At 43.0% G+C, this 23471-nt stretch overlaps 1 protein-coding gene and 1 long non-coding RNA gene across 2 annotated transcripts in view; one reads left to right on the top strand and one right to left on the bottom strand.

Moving 5' to 3' along the window:
• Window positions 1–2716, bottom strand: part of WNT5B (Wnt family member 5B) — a 169276-nt gene extending 166560 nt beyond the window's left edge. Inside the window, exon 1 of the mRNA XM_070756470.1 lies at window positions 2366–2716. Coding sequence (XP_070612571.1) covers window positions 2366–2371 — 6 coding nt within the window. The 5' untranslated portion in view covers window positions 2372–2716. The remainder of the gene's footprint in view (window positions 1–2365) is intronic.
• Window positions 2717–12398: 9682 nt separating this feature from the next.
• LOC139169061 (uncharacterized) lies at window positions 12399–22559 on the top strand. The gene is made up of 3 exons (XR_011559419.1): window positions 12399–12659; window positions 15401–15480; window positions 22374–22559. It is a non-coding gene; the product is annotated as an uncharacterized lncRNA (long non-coding RNA).
• The last annotated feature ends 912 nt before the right edge of the window (window positions 22560–23471 follow it).

The raw sequence follows: 23471 nt of genomic DNA, 5'->3' as shown, positions 1-23471 counted from the left end.
GATTAGATTTATTGGATTTATATGTCGCCCCTCTCCGCAAACTCGGGGCGGCTCCCCAGGCTCCAAATAGGTCCCTGGAGCCCTCCCCCATCCCCCTGGAGGCTCTCTGGAAGCCAAAAATGCCCTCCCAGAGCCTCTATGTGAGCCAAAAATCAGTTGGCCGGCACAGCATGCACATTGGAGCTGAGCTAGGGCAACGGCTCATGTGCTAGCAGATAAGGCTCCATGTGCCACCTTTGGCACCCTTGCCATAGGTTTGCCATCACTGCTCTAAATATTGTCCTATTTCTACATGTTGGGTGAACATATAGAACATGTAGAAGGGTGGCATATAAACCTAATAAATAAATAAATATATATATACATACATACATACAAACATACATACATACATACTTTCTTTTTTTTAAAAAGAGGATTGGTTGCAGATTCTTGGTACCTTGGGGATGGAAGGGTAAGTGACAGCAAATTATAATTTGCTACTCTTGCTTCTTTTTTGGACAAATCCTACACCTTTACTCTCTACCAGATACCCGTCAGGATCTCTTTCAAACACACAACTGAAAGATCCCAAGGCTGATCTATTAAAATGGCTTTTAGGTGGGCGCTGAGGATGTTTTTTTTCCAAGGTCCTCCAGTAAGATTGTAAAGGGGAAAGTTCACTTCCCAGATCCCCTAAACCAGGGGTCTCCAACCTTGGCAAACTTTAAGCCTGGAGGACTTCAACTCCCAGAATTCCCCAGCTAGCAACGCTTGAGTAGTTCTTTGGAGATTCAAGGATGTTGTAGGATGTAGTGCAGAGCTGCATCATCTGTTGATCTGTTTGCTCAGTGGATCCGTGATGGTTTTCAAGTGGAAGAGCAATAGCCTTTCAACGGTTTTCTTAAATACAGATGTTAAAACAACTGGTCTGTAGTGGTTCAGTTCCTTGATGGTGGGCTTCTTCGGCACTGGGGTGATAATAGAGTGCGTGAAGGGAATCCCACCGAGGAAAGTTATTCCAGAACTGATGCTGAATTATATGAACTGCATTCGTGCAAACAAAAACACCCCTTGCTGAATCCTTGAAAAAGTAATTCTGCAAAGAAACTGCAAAGCTGTTGCCACAACTGTTGATTCGAGGTTTCCTCATCTATAGCAAGTAGCATCCAAAAACTGGACACAGGACATCTTAATTCTGCAAAGAAACTGCAAAGCTGGCTGGGGAATTCTAAGAGTTGAAGTCCTCCAGGCTTCAAGTCCTCAAGGTTGGAGAACCCCTGCCCTAAAACTCCGTTGGGTTTGCATTTGGCATCATCCCGAAAAGCCCTAATGGTCAGCCCCTTTTTCTCTGTGCCGACCTCACCACCGTCCCAGCCCCCTTCCCAGGGATTCCAGGGCAGCTTAGTGCTCTCAAACAAAGGTGCAGAGATTTTGCCTGGCTGGTGAAAGTGAGAACAGCTGCGGTGTTGTTGTTTTTTTTGCAAAGTTTGTTAGAGAGTCATCTATTGTCCTATTTGCCCTGATGGAGATGTGTAGCCCATATGGTTTTGCAGAGAAGGAGTTGGCAGGTTACAAGATAATTTTTCGCTTTCAGGAGCAAGTCCCCCTCCCTACACACACACACACAACTGCACAATGGTTCCTTACGGGGACCCGCAAAGGTGCTTTTCTTTTTTTCAAGAAGGGAACAGAACTTTCTGGGTTTTGCTTCTGGGTTTCATTTCTCAATCCAGAAACTTCTTCAGCTTCTGAAGAAAGTCCTTCAACCCCTTGAAAAAGGGGGGGGGGGGACCTTTATTGTAATTATTTATTAATCAATTTAATTTATATATCTTTGGGTCAACCTTTCCCAATCCAGAAGCTTCTTCACCTTCCGAAGAAAGTCCAGTAGCCTCTTGAAAAAGGAAAGAAAAACACCTTTATTACTATTATTATTAATCAATTGATTTAATTTTTATGCCTTTGGGTCAACCCTGACCTGCAGGACTGAGGCTCGCCATACAGACATTCCTTAAAAAACTCCCCCGTCAACGGGAAAGACGCTGACACTCACTCCGCGCGCGCTTTCCACAGAAACCCAACTCGCGCGTTCCTGACAGAGATGCGCACCGAAGAAAAGCGGAGCCAGAACCCAAATCCCGAATAAAGCCCGGCCCGAAATAAGCCCTTCGACACAGGCTTGCCCCTTCTCTGCCTGCCTCAGCAGCGGCCGACACGTGTTTGCGTTCCCGTGGGAGCGCGCAACGTGTGAACGCGGGCAAAGGCGGGGAAAAAAGCGCTTCATCTCGCCTAAAGTTGGGTTCCAGCAAACGTTCAGTCGCCGCCGCCGCCCGAGGATCCCGGCCGTGAGGGAGCCGCTTCGCTCGGAGGGGGGCGCCCCTACCTGCATGTGGCGACGCCCAGCCGGCGATGCGATCCGCTTTCGGGCCGCCCCTCTCGAGTTAAGTCCCGGCGGTGCGGCGCGACAGGTGAGCGGGAGGGGAGGAGAGGGCAAGGGCGCCCGGCCGGATGAGGCAAGGTCAAGGCGGGGAGGCCCTGTGGCTGGAGCTCTCCTCTGTCCCCGCTTCCCTCCGCTTTGGGGCGCCGGTTTGGCTCCTTCGCCAGGGATTCCCGCTCGACTCTCCGCGCCTCAGACGGGGCCGCTGAAGTTTGGTCGTCGTCTGCTGCTGCTGCTGCTTGCGGCGCGCGGAGTTGTGGCAGGCAAGGCGTGGCGTGGCGATCCTCGGGGGCTCCCGAAGAGGCTCCGGCCCGCCTCCCCTCACGCCCCGCGCCCGCCTCTCCTCCTCCTCTTCCCTTCCCCACAGGCGCCCCGCCGCCACCACGCCCGCCTCGCCGGTCTTGGGCACAGCCCGGGCAGTCTCCCCCACACGCACACCGGCACCTTCGCCCTCCTCTCTGCCCCGCCCGACCCTCAGACCTCCCAGCGCAACCAGAAATGGCGCTTCCCCCCACCCGCCCCGCGCCGGGTCACTGCTGGGTCCTCCAGAACAGGGAGCTCCGACCTTGGCCACCTGAAGCCTGGAGGACTTCAACTCCCAGAATTCCCCAGCCAGCTTTGCTGCCTGGGGAACTCTGGGAGTTGAAGTCCTCCAGGCTTCAGATGGCCAAGATTGGAGGCCCCCGCTTCAAAAGACTCTCGCTGCTGTCCGGGGAGCAAACTGAGGCCTCTCCCCCCCCCCCCCCCATTCATTCGCCTGTCACAACGGGCACCATTTCTTCCCAACCCTTGAGGTGTTTTGTTGCCTGCTGTCGTTTTCTGGTTCTCCTGCCTAATTCCTCCTCCTCCTCCTCTTCTTCTTCTTCTCCCCCTCCCTCCTCTCCTCCTTTTCTTCCTCTTCCTCCTCCTCTTCCTCTCCTCCCCCTCACTCCCCACCTCCTTGTTCTCTTCCTCCTCCTTCCTCTTCCTCCCACCTCCTCCTTCTCCCCCTCCTTCTTCTCTTCCTCCTCCTCCTTCTCTCTCTTCCTCTTCCTCCTCTTCTTCTTCTTTTCCTCCTGCTCCTCCCTCCCCACCTCCTTCTCTTCCTCCTCCTCTTCCTCTTCTTTTTCCTCTTCTTTTCTTCCTCCTCCTCCTCTCTCTTCCTCTTCTTCTTTTTTTCCTCCTCCTCCCTCTCTCCCCACCTCCTCCTCTTTGTCCTCCTCCTCTTCTTAATAATAATAATAATAATAATAATAATTATTATTATTATTATTATTTATTAGATTTGTATGCCGCTCCTCTCCAAAGACTCTTCCTTCCTTCCTTCCTCTTCCTCCTCTTCTTCCTCTTCTTCTTCTTTTCCTTCTCTTCCTCTTCCCCCTCCTCTTCTTCTTCCTCCAGCTTCCTTTCCTAGATCCCCTCTGCTCTTCCTGGGCAATCTCTCCTCATCCAGATCTTCGAAGGTTGTTTGAAACAGCCACAGGTTCACGGGCACGCGCACACACAACTCACCAAGCCCTGACTGTTTTAATTTGGTAAGTTGCAGCAGGTCCCTGTCTTCTTGTGGAACTGTGCATGCAGAGGCGACACTCGGGGGTCTCTCTCCCCCCCCATGTTTTGCCCCTGACGCCACCTGGCTCTCTGCTCGGCTCTTTCTGAGAGCACAAGGTGGCAGAGACACAATCCCCACCCCCTCCCCTGCCTCAATCTCAGCTTAATGATCAGAGCTGCACAAACTGCAGCTTAAGAAAATTATTGTTGTTGGTGGTTCTTCTTCTTCCTCCTACTCCTCCCTCCCCCCTGCTTCTTCTTCCTCCTCCCCTTCTTCTTCGTTCTCCTCCTCTTCCTTCTTCTCCTCCCCCTTCTTCTTCTCCTTGTCCTTCCTATTCCTTCTCCTCCTCCTCCTCTTCCTCCTCCTCCCTCCCCTCCTGCTTCTTCTCTTCCTCCACCCATTCTTCTTCTTCTTCTTCCTACTCCTCCCTCCCCCCTGCTTCTTTTCTTCTTCCTCCTCCCCTTCTTCTTCGTTCTCCTCTCCTCCTCTTCCTTCTTCTCCTCCCTCTTCGTCTTCTTCTCCTTGTCCTTCCTATTCTCCTTTTCCTTCTCCTTCTCCTCCTCTTCCTCTTGCATTGGAGAAGATAACGTGCTTAAATGTCGGGTGGTGGTGATAATGATTTTTAAATGCTGTACAATGTCCAATGATTATGTGGTACCTTAAAAGAAACCTCGTTGGAATAAGAGAGCGCTTAGTGATGTCCTCTCAGCAGCCATTCTCCTTCCAGCAACAATAGAAATAAAAGTTAATGATTTGTAAAATAGCAAAAAAGGAATTTATTTGGAAATTAGAATGATACTGCTACTGCTTGAGTTAGAACCAGTGACAAATCCAAATGTGATTCCCAAGCTCACAGCTGCTCTAAACTACAAACTTGAGACTATCCTGGAGATCTTAGATAATTTGATTCCAGAGGGTCGGGGCCGCCACAGAAAAGGCTCTTCCCCTGGGTCCCACCAGACGACATTGTTTAGTCGACGGGACCCGGAGAAGGCCAACTCTGTGGGACCTAACCGGTCGCTGGGATTCGTGCGGCAGAAGGTGGCCCTGGAGATATTCCAGTCCGATGCCATGAAGGGCTTTATAGGTCATAACCAACACTTTGAATTGTGACCGGAAACTGATCAGCAACCAATGCAGACTGCGGAGTGTTGGTGTAACATGGGCATACCTAGGGAAGCCCATGATTGCTCTCGCAGCTGCATTCTGCACGATCTGAAGTTTCTGAACACTCTTCAAAGGTAGCCCCATATAGAGAGCAATCTTAGGAGATATCCTAAATAGGCATCTTTAACTTTAACTGGAGTCACTTTTTCATGGGCATGTTAGCATGCTGGACAATAATGAATGTTTTAATCTGTCCTGATTTCACTTGTCAATGTTTGAGGAACTCTTTTGGTCCAGAATCCATTACTGTTGTCAAAGAAGCATATAAATTATAAGCAGAGAACATCTTCTTATCACATGGGCTTAAATCTACAGATATCTATAGACCCCTGACATCCTGGACATAAATTGTTTCTACTTCTACCTTCAAAAAGATGTTCTATAGCACTGCACACCAAAACAACAAGACACAAGGACAGTTTTTCCCCTGAATGCCATCACTCTGCTTAACAACGAATTCCCACAACACGGTCAAATAGCACTGGACAACACAAAAAAATCAACAGCAAAGTTAATATGTTTGTTTTTTGGAGTCTGATGAGCTGATTCCAAAAATACACTTAGTTTTGTTCTACCCCATAAAGTTTCTGATATATAAAAAGCGATACATAGTATCCTGAATCCAATTAAAATTTAAAACTAACTAATCCAAAAACCCAAAGTTCATTAAAAATCAATCATTCCCATTTTAGCACCGCACATGCGCAGAAGCTGGGTTTTGTGTGAGGAAGCAAACCAGCAGCCAGGTGAGCCAGAACCCACCCCTGCACCTAAGACAAATTCCTTGTGTGTCCAATCACACTTATTATTTATTTATTTATTTTATTTATTTATTTTGTCCAATACAAATTGAAAGTTAAAGAGAATAAAAACATGTAGTAGTAAATATCAGGGAAAGGATAAAAGAAGAGATATGAGAATAGAATACATCAATGAAGAGTAGAGGAAGGATATATGGATGGGAGAAAAGATATATAAAATATAGGAGAGACAATTGGACAGGGGACGGAAGGCACACTAGTGCACTTATGCTCGCCCCTTACTGACCTCTAAGGAATCTGGAGAGGTCAACTTGTATCCAGTATCCAGTATCAAGTGGTACTGGAGAGTATCACTTGGCCAATAAAGAATTCCACTATATTCTAAAGCAAGTGTCTCCTTCTGTCTTCCAGTATACTGATGTGTTTCACAGCTTATGTTCATGCAACAACTCCAGTAGCACTGTGTGACTTTGTGCCCAGGTACTTGAGCTCAGCTTGGTAACAGATGAGAGGATTCTGTTTTCTTCTAGCAAAAGGAAGCATTACTGATTTTTCTGAATGCTGGTGGTTTCCAAGCAGCTGGCTAGGAAGGGAAAGTCCCCTTGTGCCTTCATTGCTTCCAACAATCCGCTCAGGACAGCATGGAGGGACCTATGTGTGAAGGAGAGCTGGGTGGAATCGTGTGGTTATTTTGAAATGTGCTCAGCGCCATTCAAATGTATACAGTAAAAATAATCCTGAATGGAATGGAAGTGCATTCTACACACCCTGGCAGCATACAACTCCGCAGTCTGCATTGGTTGCCGATCGGTTTCCGGTCACAATTCAAAGTGTTGGTTATGACCTATAAAGCCCTTCATGGCACCGGACCAGATTATCTCAGGGACCGCCTTCTGCTGCACGAATCCCAGCGACCAGTTAGGTCCCACAGAGTGGGCCTTCTCCGGGTCCCGTCAACTAAATAATGTCGCTTTGCGGGATCCAGGGGAAGAGCCTTCTCTGTGGCGGCCTCGGCCCTCTGGAATCAACTCCCCCCAGAGATTAGAATTGCCCCCATCCTCCTTGCCTTTCGTAAGCTGCTTAAAACTCACCTCTGCCGCCAGGCATGGGGGAATTGAGATGCTCTTTCCCCCTAGGCCTTTACAATTTCATGCATGGTATGTCTGTAAGTATGTTTGGTTTTTATAATAATGGGTTTTTAACTGTTTTTAGTATTGGATTATTATTATATGCTGTTTTATTATTGCTGTTAGCCGCCCCGAGTCTCCGGAGAGGGGCGGCATACAAATAAATAAAATAAAATAAAATAAAATAAAATAAAATAAAATAAAATAATAAAATAAAATAAAATAAAATAAAATAAAATAAAATAAAATAAAATGAAATAAATAAAATAAAATAAAAAAATAAAATAAAATAAAATAATAAAATAAATAAAATAATAAAATAAAATAAAATAAAAAAATACTATCAGTTCTGACTTTTATAATATAAAAGCGATGTACTTACTATGTTAGTAACTGCTTGTACATAGCAACTTCCAACAGCACCCTTTCCATTTTTTTTTTCAGGTGAGTTTTCAGAGATTTTTTTTAGTTCAGCTGAATTTTTAGTGTATTTTACTTTTTGTCATTTACTTTGTAATTCTATAAGCAACAACAGAGATGTATAGTAGTTGCATTCTCATCCTCATTCTGACAAACTTCAAAAAAATTATTTTTATACTCTTAATTCTTCTGTGATGACAGAGATACTTTGTGATTAAAATAGTTGTCAGCATCTGAGAGAATAATTCCAATGTAAAGTCCTTAACTTCCAAAATTATGTGGTGGTGTTTTTAAATAGCCAAATGATGTGGTACTTGGATTAAAAAAATAAAAAGACACCTTAGATCAGTGGTTCTCAAGCTTTCTAATGCTGCGACCTCTTAATACAGTTCCTTATGTTGTGGTGACTCCCAACCATAAGTCTAGTGCTTATTCTCCCAACAGAGTTTTAAGCTGATTGGCAGGAAGGTCAGAGGGACACCCCCACTGTAAATTCCTGATTGGTCAGATTGTAAAAATATGTTCCAAGGCTCCAGAATAGAAGTTTTAGTTCCTAACACCAAGGGAAATTTTTATTTCCCCATGGTCTTAGACGACCCCTGTGAAATGGTTGCTCGACCCCCAAATGTGGTCCCAACCCCGAGGTTGAGAACCACTGCCTTAGATTGTCATATCTAATTTTCTCCATAATTATTTCTAAATTTAATTTCTCTCCCTTTCTCTCTCCCTCCCACCCTCTCTGTCTCTCTCTTTATCTCTCTCCACATTTTTGAGAACCAAGAACTTCTGTGAATTCTGGAGGACAAAAATGATGCAAGGTGAGTAAAATAAATCTTACAAGGGACTGGTAACTTTAGGATTTTTCTTACTTTAAGGAAGAGAGTTTTTGGTTTTTATAGTGGTTTGCTTCCTAATTCAAAAGTTTAAAAAATGAAAAGACAATGGGGGATGGATGTGATCCTGGACCATTGATTTGTCACTTCTGCAATAACAACAACAACAACAACAACAACAACAATAATAATAATAATAATTATTATTATTATTATTATTTATTACATTTGTATGCCACCCCTCTCCGAAGACTCGGAGCGGCTCACAACAATGATAAAAACAATATTATAGTGGCACAAAACTAATATTAAAAGAAATAACTAAAACCCTATCATATTAAAACCAGACAACACATACATACCAAATTATAAGGAACCTGGGGGAAAGATGTCTCAAATCCCCCATGCCTGGTGGTATAGGTGGGTCTTGAGTAGTTTACGGAAGACAAGGAGGGTGGGAGCAGTTCTAATCTCCGGGGGGAGTTGATTCCAGAGGCCCGGGGCTGCCACAGAGAAGGCTCTTCCCCTGGGGCCCGCCAGACGACATTGTTTAGTCGACGGGACACCGAGAAGGCCAACTCTGTGGGACCTTATCGGTCGCTGGGATTCTACCAATAGAAGAGCCGGCCACCAACTGAAGACCACCGCTGGGTTGGGCCTTGTGGCTGGGATGCTGGGAGTTCTAGCACACAAGAAAAAGCTGCTTCTGTGTCTCGTGCATGTTAACTTGCACAGCATCCGCTTGTAATGCATTGTGTTTGCCAACAATCTGGATACGTCTGCTTTCAGATTTCTGTCCTTATTGAATTTGCGCAAGCTAGAAACAGACACTCTGACTTCAGGCCAATCCATTCTAGCATGGAAAGTATGCTAAGTAATCTCAGATTCCTGAGACCCGGAGATTTTGCTAACTGTTACTGGCAACTTTTTATGCCATTGCTATTAATGCCATTAACTCTGCTGGTTTATTTTATGGTTTCTAATTAGAGATAGGTTTAATTAGTTTTTTAAATATTAAATTAGTAAGCAAGCCCTAACAATGAAACAAAATTTGGTTCTAACTGTGCTGAAAATAGAAACATCGTGCTTGCTTGTGGACCTTGATATTTATATACCCATTACCATTGTATATTCCACCATTATTTTTCACAACTGAAGATTGTACATCATGTCCCCATCTCCTATTTACCTGCAACCTGCAACCTTGTATGGTGAGTTGGTTGAGAGAGAAAAACTAGCCAAAGGATGGAATAGAATTCAATATCTCATCTCCAGTTGAAACACTCCAGCACTTGAAACACTACAAGATCGCCTATTGGCTCCTATCTATCTATCTATCTATCTATCTATCTATCTATCTATCTATCTATCTATCTATCTATCTATCATTTCAATTTGTAGGCTGCCCAATTCCATGTGGACTGTGGATTTAAAATCCTTGAGGCACCTGAGGATATCATGTAGTATACTGCATAGCTAGAGGTATAACAAGCAGGAAGAGGGAGATTATGATCCCGCTATATAGACTGCTGGTGAGACCACATTTGGAATACTGTGTTCAGTTCTGGAGACCTCATCTACAAAAAGATATTGACAAAATTGAACGGGTCCAAAGAGGGGCTACAAGAATGGTGGAAGGTCTTAAGCATAAAATGTATCAGGAAAGACTTAATGAACTCAGTCTGTATAGTCTGGAGCAGTGTTTCCCAACCTTTTTTGAGCCGCGGCACATTATTCATATTTTCAAAATCCTGGGGAACACTGAAAGGGGGGGGGGCGGGCTAAAGAAAAGTTTGGACAAAAAAACCCTCTCTCTTCCTCCCTTTCGCTCTATTTCTCCCTCTTTCTCTCTTTTCCTTCCTTCCCTTCTTTCTCTCCATCCCTCTTTCTTTCTTCCTCTTTTTTGCTCTCTTTCTCTCTCCCTCCTTCCCTTCCTCTATGTCTTTCTCCCTTGCTCTATCTCTCTCTCTGTCTCTCTTGCTATCTCTTTCTTGCTTTTTTCTCTCTCTCTTGCTCTCTCTCTCTCTTTCACTGTCTTGCTATATGTCTCTTTCTTTCTCTTTGCCTCTCTTGCTATCTTTCTTTCTCTCTCTTTTTCTCTCTCTGTCTCTCTTGCTATGTCTCTCTTTCTTTCTCTTTCTCTCTCTCTCTCTGTGCCTCTCTTGCTAAGTCTCTCTTTTTCTCTTGCTATGTCTCTCTTTCTTTTTCTCTCTCTCTGCCTCTCTTGCTATGTCTCTCTTTCTCTCTCTCTTTCTCTGCCTCTCTTTCTTGCTCTGTCTCTCTTTCTCTGCCTCTCTTGCTATGTCTCTCTTTCTCTCTCTCTCTGCCTCTCTTATATGTCTCTCTTTCTTTCTCTCTCTCTCTCTCAGCTGACTGCAAGCGGGAGCCCTGACGGCGGCAGCTGGACGTGCTGCTGGACACCGTATATGCCAGGCCCGCAGCGCCAGCATGTACGACGTCTAGCAGCACGTCCAACCGCCACCGTCAGGGCTCCCGCTTGCAGTCAGCTGAGAGAGAGAGAGCGCTCCCTCTCGCCGCCGCCATCTCCTCGCGACTGCCTGCGGCCGCTGCGGCCCCCCCCCACTCCCATCGCCAGTGCCCTCCCGCCGGGCCACAAAGGACACTTGCCGTCGACGCCAGAGAAGCTCCAGCTGGGCGGGGCGCTGCCGGTACTTCCGTCCTGGGGCTCCCGCTCGCAGCTGTCAACCGGCTCCTGCTCGATGCCGCAGTTTTCGGCGCTCTCCTGCTGGGCCCCAAAGAAGGAAGGCGGGAAAAAGGCGCGAAGAGTGGAGCTCCCCTTCTTCCTGCCTTCCTTCTTTGGGGCCCAGCAGGAGAGCGCCAAAAACCGTGGCATCGAGCAGGAGCTGGGGGACAGCTGCGAGCGGGAGCCCCAGGACGGAAGTACCGGCAGCGCCCCGCCCAGCTGGAGCTTGGCGGCATACCTGGCCATGTCTCGCGGCACACTAGTGTGCCGCGGCACACCGGTTGGGAAACGCTGGTCTGGAGGACAGAAGGAAAAGGGGGGACATGATCGAAACATTTAAATATGTTAAAGGGTTAAATAAGATCCAGGAGGGAAGTGTTTTTAATAGGAAAGTGAACACAAGAACAAGGGGGCACAATCTGAAGTTAGTTGGGGGAAAGACCAAAAGCAACAGGGGGAAATATTATTTTACTGAAAGATCCTTGGAACAAACTTCCAGCAGACGTGGTAGATAAATCCACAGAATTTAAACATGCCTGGGATAAACATAAACATATATCCAGATAAAATACAGAAAATAGTATAAGGGCAGACTAGATGGACTATGAGGTCTTTTTCTGCCGTCAGACTTCTATGTTTCTATGTTTGTATTGATTTGTGATGCAAAACAATCTGAGACATGGCAGCTGGTTATATGCCCTAAAGAAATTCTGACTCAGAAAATTTATTTATTAGTTTAATTTATATGCCACTCAACTTCCAAAGCATTCTGACTTAGATGACTGAGAATCTCCATAGACACTCCCTTTTTCTTTTTTTAAGGTAACTAATTTTATTAAAAAGTTTTTATTGCTTATTGTATTCCCTGTAGTTTCAGGAGACGTATTGTGAAATGGTTAGAGAAGGAACTCGATCTTGCATGGTTCATTGACTCTAATTCATTGACCTTGGTTTGTATGATGTGTGGAAGATTCATGGTGTCGCGGGCCACACAAGTTCGTGTCTGTAGAAAAGGCCGATGATTTGAGATATGAATTGTCCCGGTTCCATCCTGAATAATCCGAGAATTATTTCCGAGTTTTAATATGAGCCGCTCAGAGTCTTCAGAGAGGGGCGGTATACAAGTCTAATAAATAATAATAATAGTAATAATAGTAATAATAGTAATAATAATAGTAATAATAGTAATAATAGTAATAATAGTAATAATAGTAATAATAGTAATAATAGTAATAATAGTAATAATAGTAATAATAGTAATAATAGTAATAATAGTAATTTTGCTTGACCCAGAAGTATCGATCCTGACATTTTGAACTGAATAGATTTAGATTTAATTGGATTTGTATGCCGCCCCTCTCCGAGGACCCTTAATACCAACTGGATGATCGGAATAAAAATAATTGCAACTTTTGTCCATCTTTTTAAAGCTACGTTGCTCTTCACTTCCTGCCCTCTTTCAGCTGGACTTCTCTTCTGTACAGTGAAAGAAATAAGGGGTCTACCTGATAGGGAAAATTAGTATTTTACTTCATCACGCTTGAGCAAGAAAGAAGGAATCATTGTCTTCAGAAGGTTATAACAAGAACAACAACGCAACAGCTTTCAAGCAAATACCAGCTAATTAAAGGGAAACAGTTGCCTCCGCTTTGCCCTGGCTGGAGCAAGTGCTTGGTGCCAGGATTTCTCACCCCAAGGTAAATGTGTTTATGAGATGGGATGTTGGCCTCCCGGCATGTCTGCAAAAACTTAACACTTCAGCTCCCAGGTATCTAGAGGAACCAGAATATTATTCCTTGGTATGTGCAGTGCAGCTTGGCTACCCATGGCTAAGACGCATAAGGACGAGGCCTCTGTGTTTAGGAGGCTTCAAGCAAAAGCCTCTTCAAAGCTAAAACACCCCTTCCTGTTGGAATTCTTCTAGACAGGTTGTCCAATTGGGTAGGTAATTTAATACTTAAATATTTACTATCTGATTGTCTTGGGGCAATTACAGGTTACTTCGCTGAGTAGTGGAAGAGCAAACAGAACAATGTGCATCTGTTTCATTCGTAGACTGTTTGGATGAGAAATGAATGATCTCAAAGCTCTGTCTCTTACTCAGTTTCCAAATTGTGTTGCGTCATTCTACAGCACATCTGCGCTTTCTAAGTTGCCCATATAATATCAGACACATGTGGTGATTACTCAGGATTTCAGCATTGCTCCAAAAGGAAGTTTACTCCAGCATTTTTCTCCTGTCCACGCCATTACACACTTTTTTTGTGTGAGAAACAGTTAGTGACATAGGACAGCTATCTTTTTAGGATAGCATTTATGCTCTACATGGGGATACCCTTGAAAAGTGTCTGGAGGCTTCAGGCAGTAGAGCAGTGTTTCCGAACCTTGGCAACTTGAAGGTATTTGGACTTCAACTCCCAGAATTCTCCAGCCAGCAAATGCTGGCTGGGGAATTCTGGGAGTTGAAGTCCAGATATCTTCAAGTTGCCAAGGTTGGGAAACACTGCAGTAGAGAATGTGGCTGTGTGAGCACCCAAGGAGTGACACATGTGGCACCTTTGCTGCGCAAGTTGCATAAGATGGTTTGCTTCCAGGTCCAATTCAACATTGGACCCTTAAAGTCCTTCTTGGCATGGGACCAGGTTACATAAGGAACTATCTTTGTCTCATCACATCAATCCATTCCACCCATCAGGCAGAGAAAATATGTTGCAGATGCCACCAGTTGAAGAATTCTGACTGGTGGGGTCTGGGAAGCATAGTATTTAGCTATACAGTATACCACTTCACAGTGCTTTACAGCCCCCTCTAAGCGGCTTACAGAGTCAGCATATTGCCCCCAACAATCTGGGTCCTCATTTTACTCACTTTGGAAGGATGGAAGGATGAGTCAACTTGGAGCCTGGTGAGATTCGATCTGACAGACAGCTGGCAGCTAGTGATCAGCAGAAGTAGCCTGCAAAACTGCACTCTAACCACTGCACCACTGTGGCTCAGAGAGCCGTCTCTGCCATTGCCCCTGTCCTTTTGGACCATTTTCTCTCCACCTCCACGAGGTGAGGTTGGCTCCATTCTCCTGGCCTTCCAGAAATGTCTAAAGTCCTGGCTCTGCCGACTCATGTGAGGGCTACAGGAGAAGCAGGCAACCATGGTCCCCCGAAGGCCCCCCCGCCTTTTAATTAACTTTTAATGTTGAATTTTAACTATCTTTGCCTCTTATCTTAATTCCATGTACAATTTTTATGTTTTAATATTTTACTTGTACACCATCCAGAGTTCCTTTGTAAGGAAGATTGGGAATTTCTAGATTAGATGATGATAGATAGAGAGATAAAGATAGATAGAAGATAGATAGATAGATAGAAAGAAGATAGATAGATAGAAGATAGATAGATAGATAGATAGATAGATAGATAGAAGATAGATAGATAGATAGATAGATAGATAGTAGATAGATAGATAGATAGATAGAAAGAAGATAGGAAGATAGATAGATAGATAGATAGATAGATAGATAGATAGATAGATAGATAGATAGAAAGAAAGATGCTAGCTAGCTAATAGATAATTCACATTGAATAACAGAGTTGGAAGGGACCTTGGAGATGTTTTAATCCAACCCTCTGCTCAGGCAGGAAACCCTATACTATTTCAGACAAATGATTGCCCAACATCTTCTTAAAAACTTCCAGTGTTGGAGAATTCACAACTTCTGGAGGCAAGTTGTTCCATTGATTAATTGTTCTAATTGACAGGAAATTTCTTCTTAGTTCTAGGTTGCTTCTCTCTCCTTGGTTAGTTTCCATGGAGAGAAGCAACCTAAAAGAAAAAAAAGAAAGAAGAATGAGAAAGAAAGAGAGGGAGGGAGAAGAGAGAGAGAGAGAAAGAAAAAAGAAAGAAAGAAAGAAAAAGAAAGAAAGAAAGAAAGAAAGAGAAAGAAAGAAAGAAAAAGAAAGAAAGAGAAAGAAAGAAAGAGAAAGAAAGAAAGAGAAAGAAAGAGAAAGAAAGAGAAAGAAAGAAAGAAAGGGAAAGAAAGAGAAAGAAAGGGAAAGAAAAAAAGAAAGAAAGGGAAAGAAAGAAAGAAAGAAAGAAAGAAAGAAGGGCAGAGATTTATTTGCAATCACAGGTTTTAGCACCTTATCCTTTTTGTTCCCTATCCTGTATGAGACATTGTTCAGATACCCAGAAAGATAGATTGACCACTGTACAGGTGAAGGAGAGGTATGGAAGTATTTAGGTAGGTTTTTCATGAACTGGGGAAGCTTCTTCCTAAAATCTCAGAAAGCTTGAACTACATTTTGTGTGCTTCCTTCAACAACAGAATGGTTCTTTAAGTCTGCGTTGCAAGTAAAGGAATCTAGGTGTACTTCAGCCAGGAATCAAGTAGATTAAGTAGAATGGAATGTCATACGCTGAGCATCTATAAATATTTTCACAGAAAGAAGACTGAGAACAATAGTTGGATGTGTGTGCGAAAAAGAAGTCAAGAAGCATTGTGTGCGGATGTAAATAGGGAAGGTATGTAAAAGTTAAACATTAAGTAGAATGCCTTAACCATGAGAGCTGTGCCTCAAGTTAATCTGGGAAATTTCCAAGCAAAAATTAAGAGGTTATACAGAGCATATTGAAAAAAAGTATATAATAAAGGATCAGAGCCAGAAGTCCATCTTCACTACTATAGGTGAAGGTTCTGGAGACCTCACCTACAAAAAGATATTGACAAAATTGAACGGGTCCAAAGATGGGCTACAAGAATGGTGGAAGGTCTTAAGCATAAAACGTATCAGGAAAGACTTCATGAACTCCATCTGTATAGTCTGGAGGACAGAAGGAAAAGGGGGGACATGATCGAAACATTTAAATATGTCAAAGGGTTAAATAAGGTCCAGGAGGGAAGTGTTTTTAATAGGAAAGTGAACACAAGAACAAGGGGCCACAATCTGAAGTTAGTTGGGGGAAAGATCAAAAGCAACATGAGAAAATATTATTTTACTGAAAGAGTAGTAGATGCTTGGAACAAACTTCCAGCAGACGTGGTGGATAAATCCACAGTAACTGAATTTAAACATGCCTGGGATAAACATAGATCCATCCTAAGATAAAAATACAGAAAATAGTATAAGGGCAGACTAGATGGACCATGAGGTCTTTTTCTGCCGTCAGACTTCTATGTTTCTATATTTTGGTTATAATACAGGATTCCATTAAGACAGGGCTCAATTTCTGGGCTGGAAACAGCTTTCTTCATCACTGCAATGTAAATAGATAACAAAATGCATGGTGCAGTGCAAAATTGGAAAGTGAAACAAAGCAAAATAAGGGAGAATTTTCATGTGATCCAGTTAGAAACACTTTCATCCACCACAAATCAGTTTCTGATCATGGAAATCCATGGACATAAGAGATTATTATTATTATTATTATTATTATTATTATTATTTAGATTTGTATGCCGCCCCTCTCTGTAGACTCGGGGCGGCTCACAGCAATAATAAGAACAATATACGGTAACAAATCTAATAATTAAAAAACTAAAAAAAAACTTATTTAAAATAAAACATACACTCAAACATACCATGCATAAAATCTATAGGCCGGGGGAGATGTCTCAATTCCCCCATGCCTGATGGTCTTAAGAAGTTTACAAAAGGCAAGGAGGGTGGGTGCAATCCTAATCTCCCGGGGGAGCTGGTTCCAAAGGGTCGGGGCCGCCACAGAGAAGACTCTTCCCCTGGGTCCCACCAGCCGACATTATTTAGTCGACGGGACCCGGAGAAGGCCAACTCTGTGGGACCTAACTGGTCGCTGGGATTCGTGCGAGATGGTCCAGTGTGTCTTTATAACAACAAATAAGAACAAATAAGTAATGCAAATGCCTTCAAAAACTGTGGGCGCTCCATCACTAGGTTTTTAAGAAGCGACTAGACAGTCACTTTTCTTAAATGGTATAGGTTCTCCTGCTTGAGCAGGGGGCTAAACTAGAAGATCTCCAAGGTCCTATTCTATTCTATTCTATTCTATTCTATTCTTGTATTTATAGGACTACACATTTCCAGTCCACTTAAATGTTTCTTTGGAGGTCATGTTTTTCAACTATGGCACAGTTGTTACACAGAGGACTTCTCCAAGTGAGGAATCATAAGTAGATGACATTTGATACCTACTACTGCTATATTCTACTCTACCCTACCCTACTCTATTCTAGAATCTACTGTATATATTGCTTTTCAAACTGGACTTTCGGTTATGGTATTTTTAAAAATGACAAAAAATCTCTGCAGAAATATGAATCCAGAGCAGTATGAATCACGGGGAAAATAACTTTAAAAAAAAAAACCACATAAAAGCTTTGAAGCGGAATGCTCCTTAAAGTAATGAAATCTTATCGCCATTTTCTATTAAAAAATGAACGCTTTAGAGAAAGAAAAAGTCCTTTGCCTGAGACTTAAGGGATCATAGAATAGGCGTGAAATATCTACTTTGGGGAGAAGAATTCCACAGTTGGAGGGGGGGGGGTTGCAGTGGCCATTTGCAAGCCACAGTCCTTAAGTGGCACATACCACGGTCTTTGTAGAGAAGGGTCTTGAAGAAGTCCACCGGTAGCTCAGACAGAAAGCGAGATTGCTTCAAGTACTGTGGAAAGTACTTAAACATACATTTTACTCTGTGCCATCCTCCTCGTTCTTGTTTCGAAAAAGGCAATAGCAGGGCTGGGAAAAAGATAAGAAATCACTTAATTGCCCTTCCACCCCCAATTTGGAAGGCTTCCAACAGGATAGAAACTAGGGAACAGAGGAAGCCATTCCGTTCTCTATCAGGAAGACAAACAAAAAAGAAGAAGAAGGAACTTTTAAAAATCACTACCCTGCTGTTGAATCCCCCCCCCCTTTTTAAAAGAAAGCCTTCAGCAATTAGCATCCCCTCTTATCTGGCCTTGCAAACAGCCCATTTTCAACTCTTTCTGTGCGGGAATCAACCCCCCTCTCTCCACCTCTACTCTGGTAAAAGCCTGTATGTCCTGGGAATGATTGGCAGGCCCCAAAAGGGTAATTCTGAGTGACACCTCCTAACCCGAATGCTTTTAAAGTGCCAAAGCAGTTTGTCTACCCGTGTGATAAAAACCGATTGGCTCTTTTGTTTTTGGAATCGGGACCCAAAAAAACCCATGTCTCCTCTCTACAATTTTTCCACCCCGACCTGTGGAGTCATGGAAAACGGTGTTCCGGTTTAGCCAAGCCTAAGAGTTTGGCATGATGTGGCTCGTGGGAATTTCCAGAACACCGACACGGTAGAAAAGTTTTCTCATCTGCTCTCAGTTAAAAAACATTTCTTAGATTACACTGGATCATGAAAGGCAAACCGTCTGGTCCGATTTCTGGGAAACACCAACGATGAGACATGCAAGTTTCCTGGGAGAGAAGCATTCCTTTTTAATCAATAACAAAGCGCAGGACACTTCCCGATGTCTATAAATGGCATAAACTGGCTGCCTACAACATCTTGCCCCCCTCGGTCTTTGCAATTGCAGTTCCCATCCCTCTCAGACAACAGAGGTAGGGCTTGGAATTCTAAAGTGGAGTCACATGTATTGGTGCGAACCAGATCATTACAACAGGAAATAGTAATAATAATAATAATAATAATAATAATAATAATAATAATAATTAATAATAATTTATTAGATTTGTATGCCGCCCCTCTTCATGGACTCGGAGCGGCTCACAACAAAATAATACAGTATAACAAATCTAATGTTAAAAAACATTTAAAACCCCAACATTAAAATCATGCAACGCAATCATTCCATGCATAAACTATATACGCCTTAAGTGGGTCTTTAGCAATTGTTGTGAGCCGCCCTGAGTTTGCGGAGAGGGGCGGCATATAAATCCAATAAATCTAATCTAATTTACGAAAGGCAAGGAGGGTGGAGGTGGTTCTAATCTCTGGGGGGAGTTGATTCCAAAGGGCCGGGGCAGCTACAGAGAAGGCTCTCCCCCTGGGGCCTGCCAACCGACATTGTTTAGTTGACGGGACCCGGAGAAGGCCAACTCTGTGGGACCTAATCGGTCTCTGGGATTCATGTGGCAGAAGACGGTTCTGGAGGTATTCTGGTCCGATGCCATGAAGGGCTTTATAGGTCATTACCAACACTTTGAAATTGTGACTGGAAACTGATCAGGAGCCATTCATCCATCCATCCATCTATCTATCTACTGTATCTATCTATCTATCTATCTATCTATCTATCTATCTATCTATCTATCTATCTATCTATCCATCATCCATCATCCATCCATCCATCCATCCATCCATCCATCTATCTATCATCCATCATCCATCCATCCATCCATCCATCCATCTATCTATCTATCTATCTATCCATCATCCATCCATCCATCCATCCATCCATCTATCTATCATCCATCATCCATCCATCCATCCATCCATCCATCCATCCATCCATCCATCCATCTATCTATCTATCTATCTATCTACTGTATCTATCGTCTATCTATTCAGATCTATCGTTGAACTACAGCTTCTCAACTGGGCAATTTTTTGCTTCCCTTTCTTCACTTTTGTAAGTTCTCGGTACAAACTTCATTTTTACAATGTGCATTTGGAAAATTAGCCAGAGATTTATCCATGCCCATATGTACTACAGTCTAAAATGCAGTAGTTACGTGGATAATTCTGAGAGTTGAAGTTACACAATTTAAAGTTGCCAAGGTTGAGAAAGCAACCTTGAGGAATGTTGTTTTAATGTAATTTGCTCTTTCTTCCATTTTCGAATGGAAATGTTATCATTTCTCCAATTGCAACTTATTCCTCTATATCTGAAACATGTGCCTTTATTTTATTGTGGAAAAATCCAGGCCTCTACTCAACAGAACCATCTAGGCTAGATACACCAGAACTTGTTTAAGTTCTGGAAAGAAGTATTTTGGAGTAAACAAATAAGTTGCTAGTCTCTAAAAAAAGAGTTTGCCTTAAAAACAATGTACTGTACGATTATTTAAAGGCACTATTGTTACAGACAGAGGTTTCAATGGAGACTTTGGTGCTCTCTGAACTTGGTAGAGGGTTTTTTTTGCAGACATTTCATTACCAAACTAGGTAATGTCATCAGTTAGGTAACATCATCAACAACAATCACTTCATTGTTAAAATTGTCTTGGGCCGTTTCAATACACCAACTCAACAGTCACTCAAATATTCTAAAATGTGGGAATTGACTTGTTTTACTAGTAGAAGTAGTCCTTGACTTGCATTAGAGTATTACGTTGCATTAGACGTGTTAAGCAAAGCGATTGTTAAAGCCTGAGTCAGGCATGACTGTGGTTGTTAAGTGAATCATTACAATGACGTGAATCACATAGTTGTTCAGTGAATCTGGCTTCCCTTATTAACTTTGCTTGTCAGAAGCTGGCTGGGAAGATTGCAAATGGTGATAGCATGATACCAGGGGCTACATACATACATACATACATACATACATACATACATACATACATACATTTATTCATTCATTTATTTATTTATTCATTCATTCATTCATTCATTCATTCATTCATTAGAGCTGGAAGGGACCTTGCGGGTCATCTCGTCGAACCCCCTGCTGGTGCAGAAGACCCTGCATCACACTAGTCCAATTAGCAGTCCAGTCTTTTCTTGAAGGTCACCAGTGTTGGAGAGTTCACCACCTCTATGGGCAAGCCATTCCACTGGTTGATGGCTCTCACAGTCAGAAAGTTCATCCTTATTTCCTGGTTGAATCTCTCCTTGGACAGCTTCCAACTGTTGCTCCTTGTCTGGCTTGTGGTGCTTTGGAAAACAATGTGTTCCCGTCCTCCCTGTGGCAGCCTCTCAAGTATTTGAAGACAGCTATCATGTCCCCCCCTGGACCACCTCTTTGCTAGACTATCCATGCAACCTTTCCTCGTATGTTTTAGTTTCTAGTCCCTTTATCATTCTGGTTGCTGAGCATGATGGTTGCCAAGTGCCTGAATTTGATCCCATGAATATAGGGATGTCACAAAGGTGAGGACTGGTCATAAGTCACTTTTTTCAATGCTGTTATAATTATGAATGATCACTAAACAAATGTTTCTAAGTCAAGGAACTATCTGTAAAATCAAAATGATCCCTTGATAGGTAATAATAATAATAATAATAATAATAATAATAATAATAATAATATAGAACAAATGCTGTCAAAGCCAGAATTGAAAAATCAACAGACGATCCAAAGTGCAGACTCTGTAAAGATACAGATGAAACAATCGATCACATACTCAGCTGCTGCAAAAAGATCGCACAGACTGACTACAAGGATAGACATGATGCTGTGGCACAGATGATCCACTGGAACTTGTGCCGGAACTACCATTTGCCAGTGGCAAAGAACTGGTGGGATCATAAGCCTGAAAAAGTGGTCGAAAATGAGCAAGCAAAACTACTGTGGAACATCCGACTTCCGACTGACCGAATTCTGAAGCATAACACACCAGACATTGTGATCGTGGAGAAAAAGAAAGTATGGATCATCGACATCTCAATCCCAGGGGACAGCAGAATTGAGGAGAAGCAGCTAGAGAAATTAGTGAAATACGAAGATCTAAAAATCAAGCTGCAATGACTCTGCCATAAGCCAGTGAAAGTGGTCCCAGTGGTACTTGTCACGCTGGGCGCAGTGCCAAAGGATCTCAGCGGACATTTGAAAACCATCGGAATTGACAAAATCTCCATCTGTCCATTGCAAAAGGCCGCTTTACTGGGATCAGCAAACAACAACAACAACAACAACAATAACAATAACAACAGATTTGGAAGGGACCTTGAAGATCTTCTAATCCAACCCTCTGCTCCGGCAGGAAACCTACACTACTTCAGACAGATGGTTATCTAATATCTTCTTAAAAACTTCCAGTGTTGGAGCAATCACAACTTCTGGAGGCAAGCTGTTCCACTAATTAATTGTTCTAACTGTCAGGAAATTTCTCCTTAGTTCTCAGTTACTTCGCTCCTCGTTTAGTTGTCACCCATTGCTTCTTGCCCTACCCTCAGGTGCTTTGGAGAATAGTTTTACTCCCTCTTCTTTGTGGCAACCCCTGAGATGTTGGAAAAACTGCTATCATCTCCTCCCTGGTCCTTCTTTTCATTAAACTAGCCATGCCTAGTTCTTCATATGTTTTAGCCTCCAGTCCCCTAATCATCTTTGTCGCTCTTCTCTTCACTGTTTCTAGAGCCTCAACATCCTTTTTCCATCGTGACGACCAAAATTGAATGCAGTATTCCAGTGCTTAATTAAGTGATAAATCACTATTATGTTTCCTTCTTCCTGACAATGAATGATATTGTTGTTGTTATCCTTAAGTAGCAGTTTACTTCTGCCTGATGTTTTCCAGATCTCTCAGTTCACACATCTGTAGGAAACCAGGATGGAGAAGGCTACTGAGGCTCTCACCCTCACTCTTCCAGCACTTTCAACATCAAGTTGACATACCCTATTCTGAAAACTTAGTTTAAAGTGATTGCAAGTGAGTACAAACGGCGTTATAAATATTATTTTACATTACATTACTATGTACTCTTCCACAACCAGCGAAACGTGTAATTATCTCGTTCAGATTAAAAAGTTGTCCAGTTGAGAATGATTGGCCGTATGACAACTGGAGCCTTATTTTTTTTCTCAAAAATAATATTAAAAAAACCTTTTAAGTATAGATAAGAAGCTAAACTTGGCATCAAAAGGCAGCTGTCGCAGTATTGTGAAAGCATCTGCCCATTTCCTCTTGATGAAATGCTTGTTGCTGGAGGGGGTGTGATCAGAACCACATCAAACAGTCTTTGGTCTATCCCCCCCCCCCCATCTCAACATTTTCTTCGGTGTGTGCCATCTCAACAACAAATCTAAATCTTTCATTTGTGTTTTTTTATAGTTGGATTCACGCATTGTGGTAAGCCATCATTTGCTTATAGTTTGTGTTGGAAGGGACCCTCTGGGTCTTATATTCCAACCTCCTTGCTGGTGCAGGAGAGACCCTATACCAGGGGTAGGCAAAGTTGGTTCTTCTATGACTCGTGGACTTCAACTCCCAGAATTCCTGGGCCAATCATGCTAGCTCAGGAATTCTGGGAGTTGAAGTCCACATGTCATAGAAGAGCCAACTTTGCCCTGTTTTATTGCTCGGAATGCCGGTTTGGTTCGCTAACAGTAATATTGTCTCCAGAAATAAACTTATTTCTGACAAGAATTGCCATGAAAGGCAATATGGTCCTTCCATTTTGAGATCTGGGGGCCACAAAGCATCACTGCTGTGTGGAAGATACCCTTCACGATTCAGGGGTCATTACTCAAGTGCACTTCAAAGCAAAGCCAGGCACGGTTAATAATATTTACCTTCTCTCATTTTCCTCAAATTGATGTTTACATCCTCTCCCTAGGTGTATAAGCTGTAGTTCAACTGCATCACATAACCAGGCCCAGGACTACATAGTCCATT

This window comes from Erythrolamprus reginae, chromosome 6, assembly GCF_031021105.1.
Source record: "Erythrolamprus reginae isolate rEryReg1 chromosome 6, rEryReg1.hap1, whole genome shotgun sequence".
NCBI classification, from domain to species: domain Eukaryota; kingdom Metazoa; phylum Chordata; class Lepidosauria; order Squamata; family Dipsadidae; genus Erythrolamprus; species Erythrolamprus reginae.
This window is presented reverse-complemented; position numbering and strand designations above follow the sequence as displayed.